Source organism: Apis cerana, linkage group LG8, assembly GCF_029169275.1.
Source record: "Apis cerana isolate GH-2021 linkage group LG8, AcerK_1.0, whole genome shotgun sequence".
Classification (NCBI taxonomy): Eukaryota; Metazoa; Arthropoda; class Insecta; order Hymenoptera; family Apidae; genus Apis; species Apis cerana.
Window position 1 is genome coordinate 10,001,485 of NC_083859.1, and position 16,387 is coordinate 10,017,871.

At 38.5% G+C, this 16,387-nt stretch overlaps 2 protein-coding genes across 2 annotated transcripts; one reads left to right on the forward strand and one right to left on the reverse strand.

The window, feature by feature from the left end:
- Window positions 1–1,503: 1,503 nt before the first annotated feature.
- Window positions 1,504–8,631, forward strand: LOC108002598 (uncharacterized). The gene is made up of 6 exons (XM_062078895.1): window positions 1,504–1,672; window positions 1,912–2,257; window positions 2,433–2,699; window positions 3,434–3,591; window positions 7,119–7,457; window positions 7,593–8,631. Exons 1-6 carry the CDS (start codon window positions 1,661–1,663, stop codon window positions 7,881–7,883), a joined length of 1,413 nt encoding a protein of 470 aa, XP_061934879.1. The 5' UTR covers window positions 1,504–1,660; the 3' UTR covers window positions 7,884–8,631.
- Window positions 8,632–10,990: 2,359 nt separating this feature from the next.
- On the reverse strand, window positions 10,991–16,113 carry LOC108002602 (pupal cuticle protein-like). Its single transcript, XM_017064370.3, has 5 exons — window positions 15,963–16,113; window positions 15,413–15,814; window positions 12,859–12,906; window positions 12,328–12,584; window positions 10,991–12,206 (listed from the first exon to the last, which is right to left on the reverse strand). Exons 1-5 carry the CDS (start codon window positions 15,984–15,986, stop codon window positions 11,996–11,998), a joined length of 942 nt encoding a protein of 313 aa, XP_016919859.2. The 5' UTR covers window positions 15,987–16,113; the 3' UTR covers window positions 10,991–11,995.
- Between the last annotated feature and the right edge of the window lie 274 nt (window positions 16,114–16,387).

A 16,387-nucleotide genomic window follows, 5' to 3' on the forward strand; every position in this document is an offset into this window, starting at 1 on the left:
TAACATTCTCGCTAACTCGTATTAATGAATTGCAACACCTCTTTCATACAGGACAAGATCTTTTTCATACGAACCAATTTATTTGATCCGAGTTCGTATAGCACAACTCTGCACGATGGAAAAATATAAAGGAATGCATTCTTGCTGCAGACTGTCCTTCGTTCTCGAGTCCTTCGTTCGTTCAGGGTTGGTAAGTCGTTTAACACTTGCATGAACGGCTTTGTTTAAAGGACAGCAAAGTACCGGCGAAAGGAGAAATAAAATAAAAGGGAGTAGATGTTGAAAATTTTTACCTTTATATTAAATAAGTCGTGGCTCGATGGGACAAACGATAAGAAAGGTTATTTTATTCTCGTGAAGAGTAATAATCTTGCAAATTTTAAGAATTTGAAAGATTAAAGAAAGAAAAACATGTATAAAATTTTATTTGATTTGCGTAAAAAATACAATCGCAAATTTTATGCAAATTTTAAAACAAAGATATTATAAGTTATAGAAAATCCACCGATGATATCGATAATTATATAAATACGAGTATTAGAATAAATTTTACATTATTCAGAGGAAGAATAATAAAAAAGAAAAATGTAGAAATTTAATTATAACATTGAACGGTTTTCTCACTGCGATCAAGATTATTTCCCATATGCAATTATGGGGAAAAGTGTCTCCTCCTATGTAACTTCCTTCGTCGCGATGTAATCCATTTCTCACGTGACGATCTCACGTGATCCTTCTCACTGCACTTTGCTCACAAATTGAATAACAACACTGGATGGATACTCGCTTATAAATATATTCCGCAATTTAAAATCGCACAACTTCTCCACGTATTTTTACGACTTTTGAAAACTCCGCTCCAACTTTTGCAACTTTTGACGATCAACCGCCGTGCCATTTCTCGCCAATTATATTTCCATCTTCCTTCCTCCAACCATCTCCTTTCATCCAACAACCCCACTTTGTCTTCAAACTCACTTTAATCCCATACCCTTCCACGCCCATAAATAATTTTGCATCCGCGCAATTCTATTTTATTCTCCACCCACTATCTAACTCCACCTAATTCCTCTTATTCTTCAAGATTCACTCAACACGCAATTCCTTAAATCGCAATCGACTCGATTGCGCAATGCCTCTCCATCTCCATCCAATTTCAATTTCCTTTCCGTGTTCCGAACAAATCGACAACACTTTTCCCTAATCCTTTCAATTCCCAATTCGCGCTTCCAACGACCCAAGCCAACCCTTCCTGCCCCTCGTGACCAATCGCAACCCCCTCCAGTCCCATCCTTCCGGTCCAGGAGTGCATGGACCCCGTTGAAATGCCAAGGTCCTGGCGCGAAGCAGCCGCCTGAATAGGGGAAGGGGAAGGGGGGAGTATCCTTTTTCCTGGCGCGCTTCCCAGGCTACGTGGGCTAACCGATCACCCGGCTCCTTCCAGGCCGTGGTCCACGTGGGAGGGGGCGGATGATCACCGCTATAAATGCTACCAACGGCCGTTCTCCAGGAACACAAAACGTGAGGCCGGGCCGGGTAAGCGTGGAGCTGGAGCGGAAACGAGCGAGTACTGGCCACACCAGCAGCGCTTTTTTTTTGCAAAGGGGAAAACACGGGGGAATAAAAGAGAAAGAAAGAGATCGATCGAGAGAAAGGAGCCATGAGGGGATTGGTGAGTTTTCCTTCCTTCTGTGGACAGATCGACAAATGGCAAAGGAAAGTGAAAGGTATTGTTATAGGGTAGGATAGGTGGGCAACCACTTAGCCATTTGTTCAGAAATTGTCGAAGAATTTCCGTTCATAAAATTCAGATGGCGATTTGATTCGTTCAATCGAGAGATATAATTTCGAATTCACATTTTTATAATCGTTCACTATTAATATTTCAACACTCTCGATTTCATTTTTCAGATCGTTTTCGTCGCAACGGTGGCCAGCTGCAGGGCCGGTTTCCTCGGCTCGCCCTCGTTCAGCGAGCCCCAGGTGCACCCCCAATCGGCGCCCCAGAGGTTCGCACCCCCGGCACCGGTTGGCCAAGACGGAAACGTGATCGACACCCCGGAAGTCGCGCAAGCGAAGGCTGCCCACTTCGCGGAATTCGCTAGAGCCGCGGCCAGAGCCGCCGAGGAGAGCAAGAATCAGCCCCAATCGGTCGAGTACAACCCCCAGTCCCAGGCCTACAACTTCCCCTCTTCCCAACCCCCCACTTACGTCAGACAGCAAGCCTATCAGCCGCCTATCTACCAATCTGCTCCAGGTAAAAATTTCTGTCCGTAATTTCTCCACAAATTCTCCTCCCTTCTCCTGTTTCATCTCTCCGCTCATCATCGCGCCCCTCCCTTCGTTTCGTTTGGAACGATATTTTTAAGAACAAGTTTCATTTTAGAATTAAAATTAATCCGTCGATAAAAAGAAAAGAAAAACATTTCCAGCACCAGTGGCGACGTACAATCAACCGAATCAGGTATCGGGTTATCAGCCGCAGTATACGGGAAATACGAACTTTGTCGGGCAGCAAAGTTTCGCTGCCAACGTGAAACCCACCCCTTTCGTGCCTGCGCCCCTCGCGGAGGATGGGACTGTAATCGATACGCCGGAAGTGGCCGCTCTTAAGGCCGCCAGGTTGGCAGAATTGGCCGAGGCCGAGGCGAGGGCGTATAAGTTTGCGCAGGAATACAAACCGGAAGTCCAAGGCCAAGGTACGTTCGCAAAAGGTGATTCGAGAGAGTAATGATTACGTAAGATGCGAGAGCTTATTTTAATTTCCTCGAATATTTTAATATTTCTTTCTGTTTCTATTGCAGGATGATAATTTTTAAAATTCCTTTCCTTTTTTTTTTTTAATCTCTTTATAGCTTTAAAACTAGCATCGTGATATTTGTTCTCGTGGTGTTGGAAAATATTATTTTTGTCGTGACGTAATATTTATATACGGAGGAATTCGTACGAGAGACAGAGCTAGAGAATTATTGAACTCTTGCCAACTGTAAATACATTGGTAACACCTCGCTAACGTAAGAATTGAATAGTTGCTCAACAACTTAATCGTTCGATTGTTCCTGCGAGAATAGCTGGTATGGCCACTAGTCGTTAAGTATATAATCGTGACCCGGCCATTTCTCTTCTGGAATATCAAGCAACATCGTAGCAACGATATCGTAGGTCACGTAATCGAATTTCACTCTAATTTCATAAATGATTAATTTTGAAGATTACTATAAATCCATAAAACGTAAATCAATCAAAGGATCAAATATTTCTTCCATTTAAAAGAACCAGAAATTCAAACTGATAAGAATTTTTCAATTATTTGTGGAATTTCTAAGTATGCGTGAATTCTAACGAATTCTTCATCATAAAAAATAAATGAACAAATAAAGTTCTTTTAGTTTAGATTAGATTAATGATTAAATTGTTTTTCATTTTATTTCAGCTTATGGTAATCCACCAGCCGCCCCAGTCCAGTACAATTCTCCCGCGGCTAGAATATTTCCTGGAGCAGCGCCCTCGTATCCCGCGGCGCAACCAGCGTTTGGCAAACCTGCTTTCCAACCTCAAAATTATCAATCGCAGCAATTAGTCGGAGCTTATTAAATTGAGACAAACCGTGACGTATTTGTAAATAATTTAGGTCAATAAATTGTTCCCCCTCCTCTTTTTTAAATTTCTCATTTCTTATTCCTTCTACTCCGCTCGTCCGTTCGTGTTTCTTTCTTTCTAAAAATATTTAATTTTTAATGTGATGCTAGGGATAATTTTTTTTTTTTTACTTTTTTTTAGAGAAACAAAAATTTTAAAAGGATCAAAAATTTTAGAAATATTTTTCGAGAATTTTACTTGTTTTAATATTATTTTAACAAATATTAGAGAGTTGTAAATTTTATAGAGACATATTTTTACATAATTTTCTTAAATAAATTTTGAATTTTTTCCAAATCAATTTATTTTTCTTTCTTTGCATTAAAAATTATAATTTTAAAAATTGATATTCATTGATGTTCATTTATCATTTATTTTCCTCTATTATTTTAGTATTTGATATGAAAAATATATTTTTATATCATACGTTCCCTTCAATTTTTAACGTGTATTGCATTATTTTCATACAATATGTATAATATATATTCGGAATTATTAATTTCATACTCGATATTACTTAATACTTTAAGTATCTTATTTAAAGCTTAAAGTTATATATACGAGATTCATCGATAAACTTCAATACACTTAAACTTCAATATACTAATATGTACTATGTTATTAGGCTTATGTATTAATTTTAAGAAATCGACACTTATATTCCAGATATCTGATGAATTTTTATTATGTAGGTTAACGCGCAATTCTCGTTCGAGAAGCCACCAAAAATCAATGCGTCAAACAAATTGTCAAGCAATATTATTCGTCAGAAACCACGAGTTAACCTATATTTGATTTCGTTGTGCGGTTAGCGTAATCCAAGAGAGATTGGAAAGATGTCTTCACCTCGATCGGGTTAGATGAACACCTTCTTCAGGGTCGTTTAACATTGAATATAAGAAAATGGAAAAAAATTTTTTTATTATAAATTGATATCGATAAGAAGAACGAGAATTGTAACACAAGTAAACGTGGAAACAAAAAATTCGAAAGAAAAATAAATAAATACCACAGTGAAGAGAATTGTTCGACGAGGAAAAAAATTTCAGGGTTTCCCTCGTAGAATTATCGTAACGACTGTCTCGTGCGATTGCGGTTTCTGCTCGTGCGATTTCGCGCGAAAAGAAGCGGTCAAAAAGTTTCGCCATTGGAATACAAAAAAAGAAAAAAACGATTCTAGTTGATTGATCAACAAGAATAGCGTAGTGTCAATGGCTTCTCGAATAACTTATCGAAACTTTCGTATCGTTTGTTAAATTTTGAGCAACGATGCAAGGAATTTTTGTTTTCATTTTTTGTTTCCATTTTATTAAAATTCCTTGAGATTCAATACGTATGTAACATAATCTTCCGCGAGAATAAACAAGTGAACAAATTTTTTTCCAATTCAACTTGGCTCAGTGATCCACTTTCTATGATGGGATAAAATAGAAATCTCATCGAAATAGGATTACCAGCCGTGTTACCAGCCACCTTCAGGCTACAGTTGTTGCGACATAGGTCGCATTGGTGTACGAAACACGTGAGAAGGAACTGGGAACGTGGATTCGTTCCTGCTCAACGAACTCTAGCATCGTGATTCGTCGGTTTTGAAAAGGTCGAGAATTATAACTTGTTCGACTCGGCATTCCTAAATAGGAGCATGTAGATATATGTATATGGATCATTAATTATTATTTAAGATACATAATAACGAATAACGAAATTGAAATTGTTATTTTTTTCATCCATTTTAGCTCCAATAAAAATTACAGTATTTATATATTTTTTTTTGTAAGTCATGATAATGTTGAATGTTAATATTTAAAAAATGTTTCATCTTCGAATGGCACTAAACGAATACCTTAAGAGATTAATTATCTATTTGAATTCTTTATATTTTCCAAGACTTGAATCCTCATCAATGAATTTTAATTAATCGTGATCTAATCAGTTTTCTTCTTTGAAATTATCACATGACCGAATTGTATCACATATTACATAAACAGAGAATCCACATCGATGCTTTAATTAAACGAAACGAGGCTACTATTTTAATTTATTGTGCTCGTGTAATGTATGTGATTATACACGATAAATAAACTATTGCAAAGTTTTCATTTATTCGAATCAATCTCTAAATAAGTTCAATTTTTCATTTCTTCGTAATTTTAAGAAAATTATTGCAATTTTAAAAAATATTCAAGAAAATTAATTTCCAAACTTTTTTCCAAACAGGAAGAATTTTTGAAGCGTCTAACAGATTCTTTTCGATTTCTTTCTATGTGTGATTGTAAAATTATAAATTTAATTTGGAAAAGTATTGGCAAAAATTTGTCGTTGAAATTATTTCAAAGTGTGTTACATGAATTTTGAAACGGTATCGATGCGTGATTGGCTAGAGTGTATCTGGACCATCATTTATAAGGGGACAGGAGCTCATCGTGGAAACAGGACTGCCTTGAAGAGATCACTAGATCACTAAGGGTATCTATGATCCCGTCTAGTCGTCCGTGAATCGAGGTCGAAACCACAAAAAAGTCTTCTCCAATGTTGTCTTTGTGGCGAGAGGGTTGCAACGCTGAAAACTGACCTCGAAAAATCGAGACGAAACATCAGGGACGTTTGCAAACTGGATCAATTTTTAATATTTAATGGATACTATAATTGTTCGATTTCTTGTGTGTGCATTTCAAGAAAATTATTTTTATTAAAAGGAAGATATTTTTTTCACAATTGTTACCATTATAAGAATTTTAAGATTCTCGTCAATATTCTGTCAGAAAAAAATTGTTAAGATTTTCGTTTTCAAATTATTTTTGGCTGAAAATCGCTATCTCAAACAAATCAATCTTAAAAATTTATCAGAATCGTAACTAATTTAATATCGCCATTAATTGAACTCGCAAAGCTCAATAAAAATTCTCCGAAAATAAAAATTCAAATTTATCGAATATTACTTACTATTTTTTGGATTTTTCATACATCTCTGCAAATCTCTGGGTCTCAGTTTCAAGCTATCAATCCGCGATATCTCACCGCAATTTCTTCAAAAGTTTAACTACAACTACAAGATCATGATGCATGTTTAACGAGAAAACAATTAAAGTATCATTTTACACGTCAGGTATTGATCATCGTAACGTGGTTTTACTCGCATCGAAACCGCGACGCTATAAAAGCTAGATCGACCGATCGAGCCAGCCACACTCGTAACCGAGACGTCCGTTTCGTGGTGTCCTAACAGCATGATCTTGCTCGTAAGTGTGTCGAGGGAAAAGAAATAGTTTCGTTGTCGTTAATGATCTATATGATTCGATAATTGGGCGTTTACTGAAAAATAATAATAATAAAAAAAAATACATATATAAATATTCTTATAATATTAAACTTTTAATTTCGATTATTTTTTTCTTTCTTTTTATATTATCTTTTTCTCCAAAATTTCAAAATCGAGAAACTCACAGGATGCAACGTGATCCTTCGTTGCACTTTTCCAGATAGTCCTGGCCGCGTCACTGGTGGCGTCGACGATCGCCGAATCCTACGAGGACAGAGAATACATTCAGTACAGAGGTCCTCCAGCGCCATTGACCAGCGATGGGATGGTCATGGATACGCCGGAAGTGGCCCATGCGAGGGCTGCCCACCTAGCGTTGCACGCTGAAACGATGGCCAGACTGAGAAAGGCTCAGAACGATTACGAGATGTACGAAAATAACGAAATGTCGTACATGCCGCAAGTGATGGACCCTGTCGAGACCGTGATGCAGAAGAGGCAGAGGCAGAGGGAATACATGCCTTTGGAGAGCGACGGAAATGCTATGGAGAATGCCGAGGTAAATTTTAAAAGAATTTAAAATTTTAGAATCCGCCATTGTTGCAGAATTTTGTAGAACGTTACGATGTGCGCGAAAAAAAGGATTTCTGTTTTCGAAATGAAAGAAAACGATCGTTTTCGTTCAATTTTAAAGATGACAGACGCGAAGAGCCCACGTTTGACAACGCGTGCACGAGCAGCCTCGAAAGCGTCGGAATTTTACGAGTTTGACATCTTTGATGGGCGAAAAAATTTGGTTTACCTGGCACCTGTTCGAGTTACCTACAAACACGCGCCGACAATGGGTTACAGAGGACCACTAGCGCCACTCGGCCCTGATGGCCGCGTGGTGGACACACCGGAAGTGATGAGGGCGCGCGAGGCGCATATGAAGGCACACGCTCGCGCTGTAGCACTCTCCACCCAGAACGATCTTTACTATTAAAATGAGATAGGATTTCTTTTCTTGATTCGACGATATCTCTGATACGTACGTATGTGTTGTTAAACCGTTTTAGTTTTGGTATTTCTGTTTAATTAATTCTGATAAATATCATTATGAAAATATAAGGAAGGAAATATTAAATTTTTTGTGAAACGATAGATTTTTACGTTTTTACCCGAACATATTCGAATTTATTGTATAAAATTGTAATTGCGTATACATTATGCCACGAAAATTGGATTTTTTTAAAACAAAATCGTTCAATTTTCCGTCGAATTGTTCGTGCAATGTAACTTTTTGCAGCAATTATTGAGAGCAGATTGTGTCGTACCTGATTTTTTACATATTTTTTTGACAGTTGGGATTTTCGACGGTTTGACGAAAATTGAACGAAAATTTCTCCCCCTCCGATACCAATTTTGTAAATAATATTACTTATATATACTCAACTTGAATAACTCGTCCCATTTATTTTACGTAAAATAACCATTTTGTTGTTTAACATTGCTATTGCTGCAATTTGAATTTTATTGCCATACAATTGTTAATGAATGATATAATATGTGATTTTAGATTTTTAGATTTTTAAGATATAATATATATTTATGATGGTAGATATTAAGGTACTTTGTGAAAAAATGAATCGTATGTTACTTAGAAAATTTGTCATTCTTGCCACCGAAGTGTATTCTATATTTTTTATTGTCTTTCCAGTGGAATAAAATACGAATGTGTCTCTCGTGTCGTCCGCACCTCTTTTTCTTTCTCCCTCTTCTCCTAGTTCCTACTCTATATTTTCCTTTGATTGATGATCGTTTCTTTAGGAAGTCACGTGGGCACGTGATCTCGTTCTGTCATCCCACACTATTCGGATTAGTCATGCTCGAATGTAGGTAAATAAGCGAGCAGGTAACGTGGGCGTCGTCCAATGAGAAATCGAACGGAAGATTGGCCTACATCTTGCATAACGAAAATTCCGAACTTTGAGAGTTCCCTGACATTAACCAGAATTTGCCATTATATAGTGTTAAATACGAGTAGAGTCCATTGTTTGTCTCGTTCTACATGCAAATGTAGAACGCATTTGTATACGAATATACAGGATGTTTACGAGTGTAAAAATTTAAAGAATGATTCTTTTCATTAGATGTAGAAATAAGACGAAAATTAAGAATAAAAAAATTGCGAACTTCGCTTTGTTTCTTAATTATTAATAATTAATGGAAAATCATTCGTGAGCGATCACTTTTATAAATTTTCGAAGAATCCTTCCTTAAATGTTTGATCACCTAAATAACTAAATATTCTATAAATTTATAGAAATTACAGTGAATGATAAATTATTTCCTCTCGATAAGGTCATAACTAAATTGGTTTATATAAAAATAATACTATTAACTATGAAACCAGTATATCGTATGCATTCGTTTCGTCCATTTCACTCTCACAAAAACCCTCTCGTATCGCCCAACCTCAACTCGATACCCAGTGACCCGTGATCCCATTGCTGTCCCTTAGAGACAGCCTTTAAGACACGATCCTTCCACACACACGATCGCCTAATCTCCGCTACACGTGGCAATAGAAAATCTCGACCTTCCACACCCCAAACGTTCACTTCCTTATGCGGGCAACGGTCCGATTTCAATATTCACCGTGCTTAAGCAGTCAATTACGAGCGATCGCGCGGATAACGTTACTGATCCAGATCTAGGAAACGGTCCACAGTGTCTGCTACCGACTTTGCCTTGCACTTATAGTCACCAGACACCGTGGAACCGGTTCTGTCCGTGACTCGGCCAATAGCGTAGACGCTGGCTACCAGCAAGGACGTGTTTGATCGAGCTTGACGAGGAATGCATTAGATTTTAGATTTAGAAAAAAATCGTTGATACCGTGTGCTGTTTCCTTAATGGGATTTATATCCATGGGGGTCGTCGAGGTGCACCTGTAGTCGTACAAAGTGTCAATAGGAGGTTAAAATTATTGCTGGTTGTTGGTGAGATTTGGTGAAATTTGTTCGTGTTTGAGGAAGTATGATAAAGGACTCGATTTATGTTTTATGGAGTGCTTGAATTTGAAAAAATTTTGTAGTTGGAATTATCATTTATTTTTTTAATTATTGGATTTAGAAGGTTTGAGCTAGTTGGATTTGGTTGGTGTAGATTTAGATCGGATGAAATTTTGTTTGTGTTTGACGAATGGGATGACACGTAGAAGATTTGATTCTTTCTTAAAATATTTTAAAATTTCGTGGAATATTTGATCAAGTTTGCTTAAGTTTGAGTAATCTGAAAGTGAAGATTGAATTTTCTTCTAAACTTCTTGAAATTGAATCGAGTTGGATTTTCTTAAAGTTGAAGATTTTTGAGTACCTCATTCTCTTTCTTTCTAATTAATTTTTCCTTTAAGTTAACTCATTAAACAATAAATACATCACCGATGACATCTCTTGTAAAATTTCCTCTTTATGTCTTGCCGTTAATTTTAAGTGGCCATTTGTATAATTGAAGCACGATTGAATAATTTCACTCGCCGAACGATAGATTCGAAATTATAAATTTCCGTTTAAGAATCAATAAATCACTTCGTATCCTGCTTTCCGCGCCTCATAACTTCACCTTCAATGAACGATTCGGCATCGTTTTCACGCCCATGTACATATGTTTGATCTTATTGTATAATCGGATTTATAGTTGTTCAAACTCTAACCAAGTTTCACACTGCCATGTTTTCCGAAGTGAGCACGAATCGATTTGATTCGTGTCACGGGCATGTTAATCGACCACACGTGCCTTGATCGCGGATTCGATTAAATCAAAGACCTTTAAACCTCTCAGTTTCACAATTTTCTGTATGGGGAATTATAGCGCATAATAAGTTGCCATCGCATTCTTTTTTTGCCTCCCCTTCGTCCTCCTTTTTAAAAATTTCTTCTCTTTAGGATCCGTGTATACTTTTGGTTTGATGGTTTTTAAAAAAAAAATAGGATTTTTCTTTCGATGATTAGGAAAAAATTAAAAATAGTAAAAAGAAAATCAGAATGCTAAAAAATAGGAGTAATATTACACGTTGTTCTTCGACAACAAATTAATCTCTCGAGGAAATTGTTTCAGCAAAACGTTGCATTTTATTCGCCTCATATTTCCGTTATGTACACGCACGATAATTTACAAATGTACATGTAAATTTTTTCTAATTATAATAAAAGAGAAAAACATGATAACATTGAATAATCTTTATATGAATAATTCATAGGTTAATTTCCACGCAGACTTTGACTAACGCAAAAAGCGACGAAGAGAGAGATCACCTTGAAGAGGTATGTGACAAGACGATATTATATACGGTATACAATAACTGTAACGGTGCATATCACCGTTAGCTCATTTCCATTCGACGATTCAAACATTTCTATTTCACTTTCACGATGCATACAATACGCCATCATTGCAAATTTCTATCTCTGAAAAAAATTATATTCTTCTTTTCCCATTAATTCAACAATTCGTTTCAATTTCTATTTAAATTAGATAAATTCTTTCCAACACGAAATTCAAATTTTCATTCGAATCGTGAATTGTTGCGAGAGTTTGCGAAATGAAATCTTTCTCCCTTATCAAATTTAATTAACTATATAATGGAAAAGAAAAGAAAATTGATTCCTCTATTATTAAAAGATTGACTTTATCCATTTTCCAACACAATTTTTGTATAATGATGATCGATGGCGTATTTATTTAGGATTAACAACGGAATTAATCGAGGAAGGTGGAATTAAAATTATAAAAAAAAAAAAAACCAACCTCGAATTCACGCCGAAAGAATCGTAAAAACTGAAGACAAACGACCGACGAAGAGGTAGACGAATCACAGAGAAGACGGAACCAGAGAGGAAGGGAGGGGATAAGAAGGCTTAAAGAAAAGTGGTGGAAAGAGGTTGCAGAAGAATAACGAAGAGAATACTTCTTCCATCTTGGAGATAAAGATTCTTGGAGGTAGTTGAAACTCGACGATCCAAGGGAATCATTTTTCTCTTGCATCGTCGATCGGGGATGAACAGGGGATGAAATATATAGTCAGCCTAGTCGTTTCTAGATCGACGCCCGATTCTAATTCCACTGGTTCCAATCGTGTCCGGAATTCCAAGAGGGATTGTTCCAGGAGGCGCCTCCATGCGGATTCCACGACGGAGGTGCTGGAGCTGGCGGGGCGCTGGACTGAGCCGCGGCGTTGTACAGGGAGAAGTGAGCCGCCTTGGCTTGTTGCACTTCCGGTGTGTCCACCACGCGGCCATCCGGCCCGAGAGGAGCTGGTGGCCCGCTGCAATTTTTCAAATATAATTTATTCCCCTACGATCAACCTTTCTTTTCTTTCTTTTTTCGTATTAACGTCAATGCTTCTGGTTGTATTTCTTTAAATACGGGAGAACAGTGTGCAAGACCTGTAATGAGGTGCATAGTTTCCAGGGGCGTAGGAGCCAGGAGGACCAGGATAAGGGCCGCCGGGTCCTTTAGGCGCTCTGGCATTCGCGTCGGCCAAAGCGGCCAGATGAGCCGCCTTCAATTGGGCCACTTCCGGCGTGTCCACCACTCTTCCGTCGGGCCCCAATGGGGCTGGAGCCGCGTGCCCGCCATACGCCCCAGGATACCACTGCGGCGCGGAATGGGCCACGTTCAAAACGAGAATGGAAGCGAGAATCTGAAAGCAAAGTTGGACACTGGTCAGTCACACGTAGATGTAGAAAATAATGGCTCGAAAAGGTAGGATTACATTAAAGAGAAAAAGGGATCTGATCGGAGTCCAAGTCGTTTTAAATTAGTTGAAGAGAAATAAATATAATATTGGTTTCCTAAAATCATTTTAAAAAGAATCTCCATCATTTCTATATAGATTTTAAAGAGAAGAAATAAGAGAAGATTGCGGTAAGAGTGGAAGGAGAAAGGAAAGATAAAAAGATACAGGTGATACTCACGATGTATTGAATCATGACGTCGAAGCTCGGCGCAGGTCGATCCAGCGACTATCGACAGAGCTTGGGATTCGCATTATGACTTCCAGCATCGTGGTTCGTCGAATTTATAGGGGTACGGGGCGTCGTCGCGTGCCCCACCCCATCCGCGGCCAACGGGGTACACAACCACACCCAGGAAAATGCTCTGCTTTAAAGGCTGCCATGCCCTGCCCCGTAACATTTACCAAGCCATTAACAATGACACACTGTGTCACCTCGTCAGGAATAAAATACACGACAACGTGCGCGTGGACACGCACGTCATCGCGGATCCGATCACGTCGTCCTCGATACAGTAAAAGTTGAATAACTATTTTCGAAAATTCGAAAATATCCAACCGATACTTCCTATTGAAACGATATAGAGTCGATTGAAAATATGCCTTTTCTATTTCATCGGACGAGTGGATGAAAAAGGAAAAGAAACGAAGATTGCTCATCAATTTTTATTTAACGGGATCAACGGAGATTTCGACGCTTGCATGCTCGGGGTGGATATTGTGGGCCAAGTAAGCTGGAGATTTTAATGCCTAAGGATGATCGGAAATCGTTTCGATTTGAACGTATTTTATTCCAAATTATTTTCGATATATGTATATTCCTTTCGAAAGTGTACAGAAAAGGTCCATTTACTTGAGATAATGGAGATGATGATGTTTTATTTTCTGAGAAAATAATTATAATATAATTTCTATCGAAATATTATTCAGAAACATTCCACTCGGTGAGAAACTTGCGGCCAGCAAGCGACACGTTTGTCTCTCTCCCGTTATCGAAGCGTTGGCGACAAGCTCGCAGTTCCGTTCAGGTCAGCACGCGAACAATGCGCGAGATGTGGTCTTTGAACCGTGCACAACTGTCGCAACTGTTGCACCGTGCTCTCTTGGAGGAAAGAAGGAAGGAAAGAAAGAAAGAGAAAAAGAAGGCAGCGGGTAGAGAACCGAATGCACGGGTTGTGACGCCGCGTGACAACACACGCGGATTCGTATAGGTGGGTGTACACGGAATGGCGACCATCGAAGGAATTCGTTTCGTCCACTTGCTGTAGGCACCGATGATAAATCGGTGGTGGAGGACACGAGAGAGTGAAATGAAACACGCTGTCGCCGCGTGTTATGCAGATGAAGAGGATGTAACAGAGAGATATCGTTTTTTTTGTCTCTCGTTCATTCGAGAATGGAATATCGTTGAAAAAATGTGAAAAAGATGTTAGACGATGATAATTCGGAAGATCGAAACGTTGTCGAAGGAAGTGTTAAGTAGTAAAATTTAGAATTTTCGAATTTAGAATTATCGAAGATATTCAAAGAGTGTTGAGATGTTCGTGATGAAAATTTAAGAGGTCGTCGAAGATGGAAAAAAAGGATTTTATTGTGAATACCAGGAAACGATAGATAATATTATAATTATGGATTATCGTCACATTGATATTTTGCATTCTTGCGTCATTCTTCTTGAACCTGCAATAAAATGATGTTATCACGTGTCCTACAGTAGTCTATCGAATGAACGAACATGTAAGATTATAATATAATTTTTTCGTTTTAAATTTCTTTCTCGCATATTACATACATTTTCTTTCTTCTTTTTATCATGGTTGAAATTTCTGGTAAATTGTCCTTTGATAGTAATATCGCGAATAATTTCAGCTCTTGAATGAATATTTCATGCATTTTTTTTTGCATTAATATGTCATTTTGTATATTTTTACACATTTATGAATTTCTTATGATTGGCGTATAAACGCTATTATAATATAATTTCGAAGGCAATTCTTTATTAACGCTTTATTCACTCTCATTCGTAATTTATAAATTCCACGTGCAAAATATTTGACGGAAGCACGATAATAACCATAAAATTAATGCAGATAAGTGTTGTACTCGACCGACACCGAGACGAAACAGATTTGACAGATTTATGGAAACTGGAGACCTCCGGATTCCATTTAGGGCCGTTCGAGGTTCTATGTGTCGGTCGTGTTCAGCTCGTAATAACTTACTTTGCAACGTCCAGTAAATTATTATCTCTTAGGGCCTTGGGTCATATCGACAAATATAGGCATACAAAGTTTTCTTCTTCTTCTTCCACAACTTTTCTATACACCTATCTATCCATCCGTGCATAATCCATAAATTTTTCCAAAAACGAATACTTACTCGAAATTTTTCCATTGCATCGTTACACTTTATTTTACAAGTACAAGAATACAAGAGGAAGAAGAATCAACAAAAAAATATTGGATAAATACTTGCAATATTTTTAATCAATATATATATATATATAACATAACAAATTACACATCATCCATTACAATCCATAATCCACATCTCTTTCTCCAAATTCGCGAAACAATTTCCCCTTACGTTCCATTATTCCCTTTCACAGAATTACTCGCAAAATCGGATTAATCTTAAACAACGTCGTCAACAACGAGATAATCTCGAGAAAATATCCCAACTGATCCTATAAAAAAAAAAAAAAAAATTCCACGATTCCTTCATCGACTCGTTCACCAATGTGCCTTCTGGTATGGGACGATATGTGCGATTTTCGAAATCTGTTCCGCGTGGGCCGCCAGGTGCGCGGCCTTCGCGTGTGCGACTTCCGGCGTGTCGACCACTCTCCCGTCGTGCGCCAACGGTGCCGGGGGTCCGTAGTACAAGCTCTGCCCGGCCACGTAACCCCCGTTCCCTTCGTATTTCCCTTCGTAATCCTCGTAACCGGTTGTTGGAGGAGATGCCTTGGCGGCTTCCGCCGCGTGGGTGGCCAGGTGGACCGCTTTCGCGTGTGCAACTTCCGGCGTGTCGATCACTCTCCCGTCGTGAGCCAGCGGCGCCGGGGGGCCGTGATACGGTGCCACGTAGGGCACGGCGTAGCCCGCCGCTGCTGCGAGGACGAGACACGAGGACGTGAGCTGAAAACGAGTAATTTCTTTTTTAAACACACTTTTATCGATTTTCCCAACTTTTTGCCAACTCCTCCTTCAAATGTTAAAATATCACAAAGCTAGGCTAGTAGAAGACTACGTGAAAAGAGAATTCGGGGGGCAGGTCGTTACTCACGAGGAGGAGTCTCGTGTTAGCCATGATCCAGGAACGACCTGATGCTTTTCTGCTGGCCGAACGCAGCGCGATACACCTTATATAGTCGTGGAACAATTACGGGCGCCCACCAGGTGAACAAACGAACGGTGCAAACGTGTACGTGAAATATTGTACACGCGTTCCGCTTGATTTTCACATAATAAGGGGTGGGGGGAGAGGCGTTTCTGTTTGGCAACGCGGGAAAAGAGAGTAGGAGGAGGAGAGTGAAACGAGATGCTAATAGACGAAATGGGTGGAATGTTGAGAGACGGTTGCGCCAATCCATGAAAAGATCGAGTGTGGAAAGAGGATGAAGGGTTTGTTCGAGAGGGTGAAAGTGAGGAGAGATAGTTTCGTGATATCGCTGTTTCCCAGTTCCACGCGATTTTTCTTTTGCGGGTAAT

Coding starts and splice junctions, on each gene's coding strand:
- LOC108002602 (XM_017064370.3), bottom strand. CDS start 15,986: ATGGCTAACACGAGACTCCTCCTC. Junction 15,815..15,962: donor CTAACACGAGACTCCTCCTC/GTGAGTAACGAC, acceptor ACTCGTTTTCAG/CTCACGTCCTCGTGTCTCGT. Junction 12,907..15,412: donor CATACCAGAAGGCACATTGG/TGAACGAGTCGA, acceptor CTCTGTCGATAG/TCGCTGGATCGACCTGCGCC.
- LOC108002598 (XM_062078895.1), top strand. Junction 2,258..2,432: donor TATCTACCAATCTGCTCCAG/GTAAAAATTTCT, acceptor AAACATTTCCAG/CACCAGTGGCGACGTACAAT. Junction 3,592..7,118: donor AGCAATTAGTCGGAGCTTAT/TAAATTGAGACA, acceptor GCACTTTTCCAG/ATAGTCCTGGCCGCGTCACT.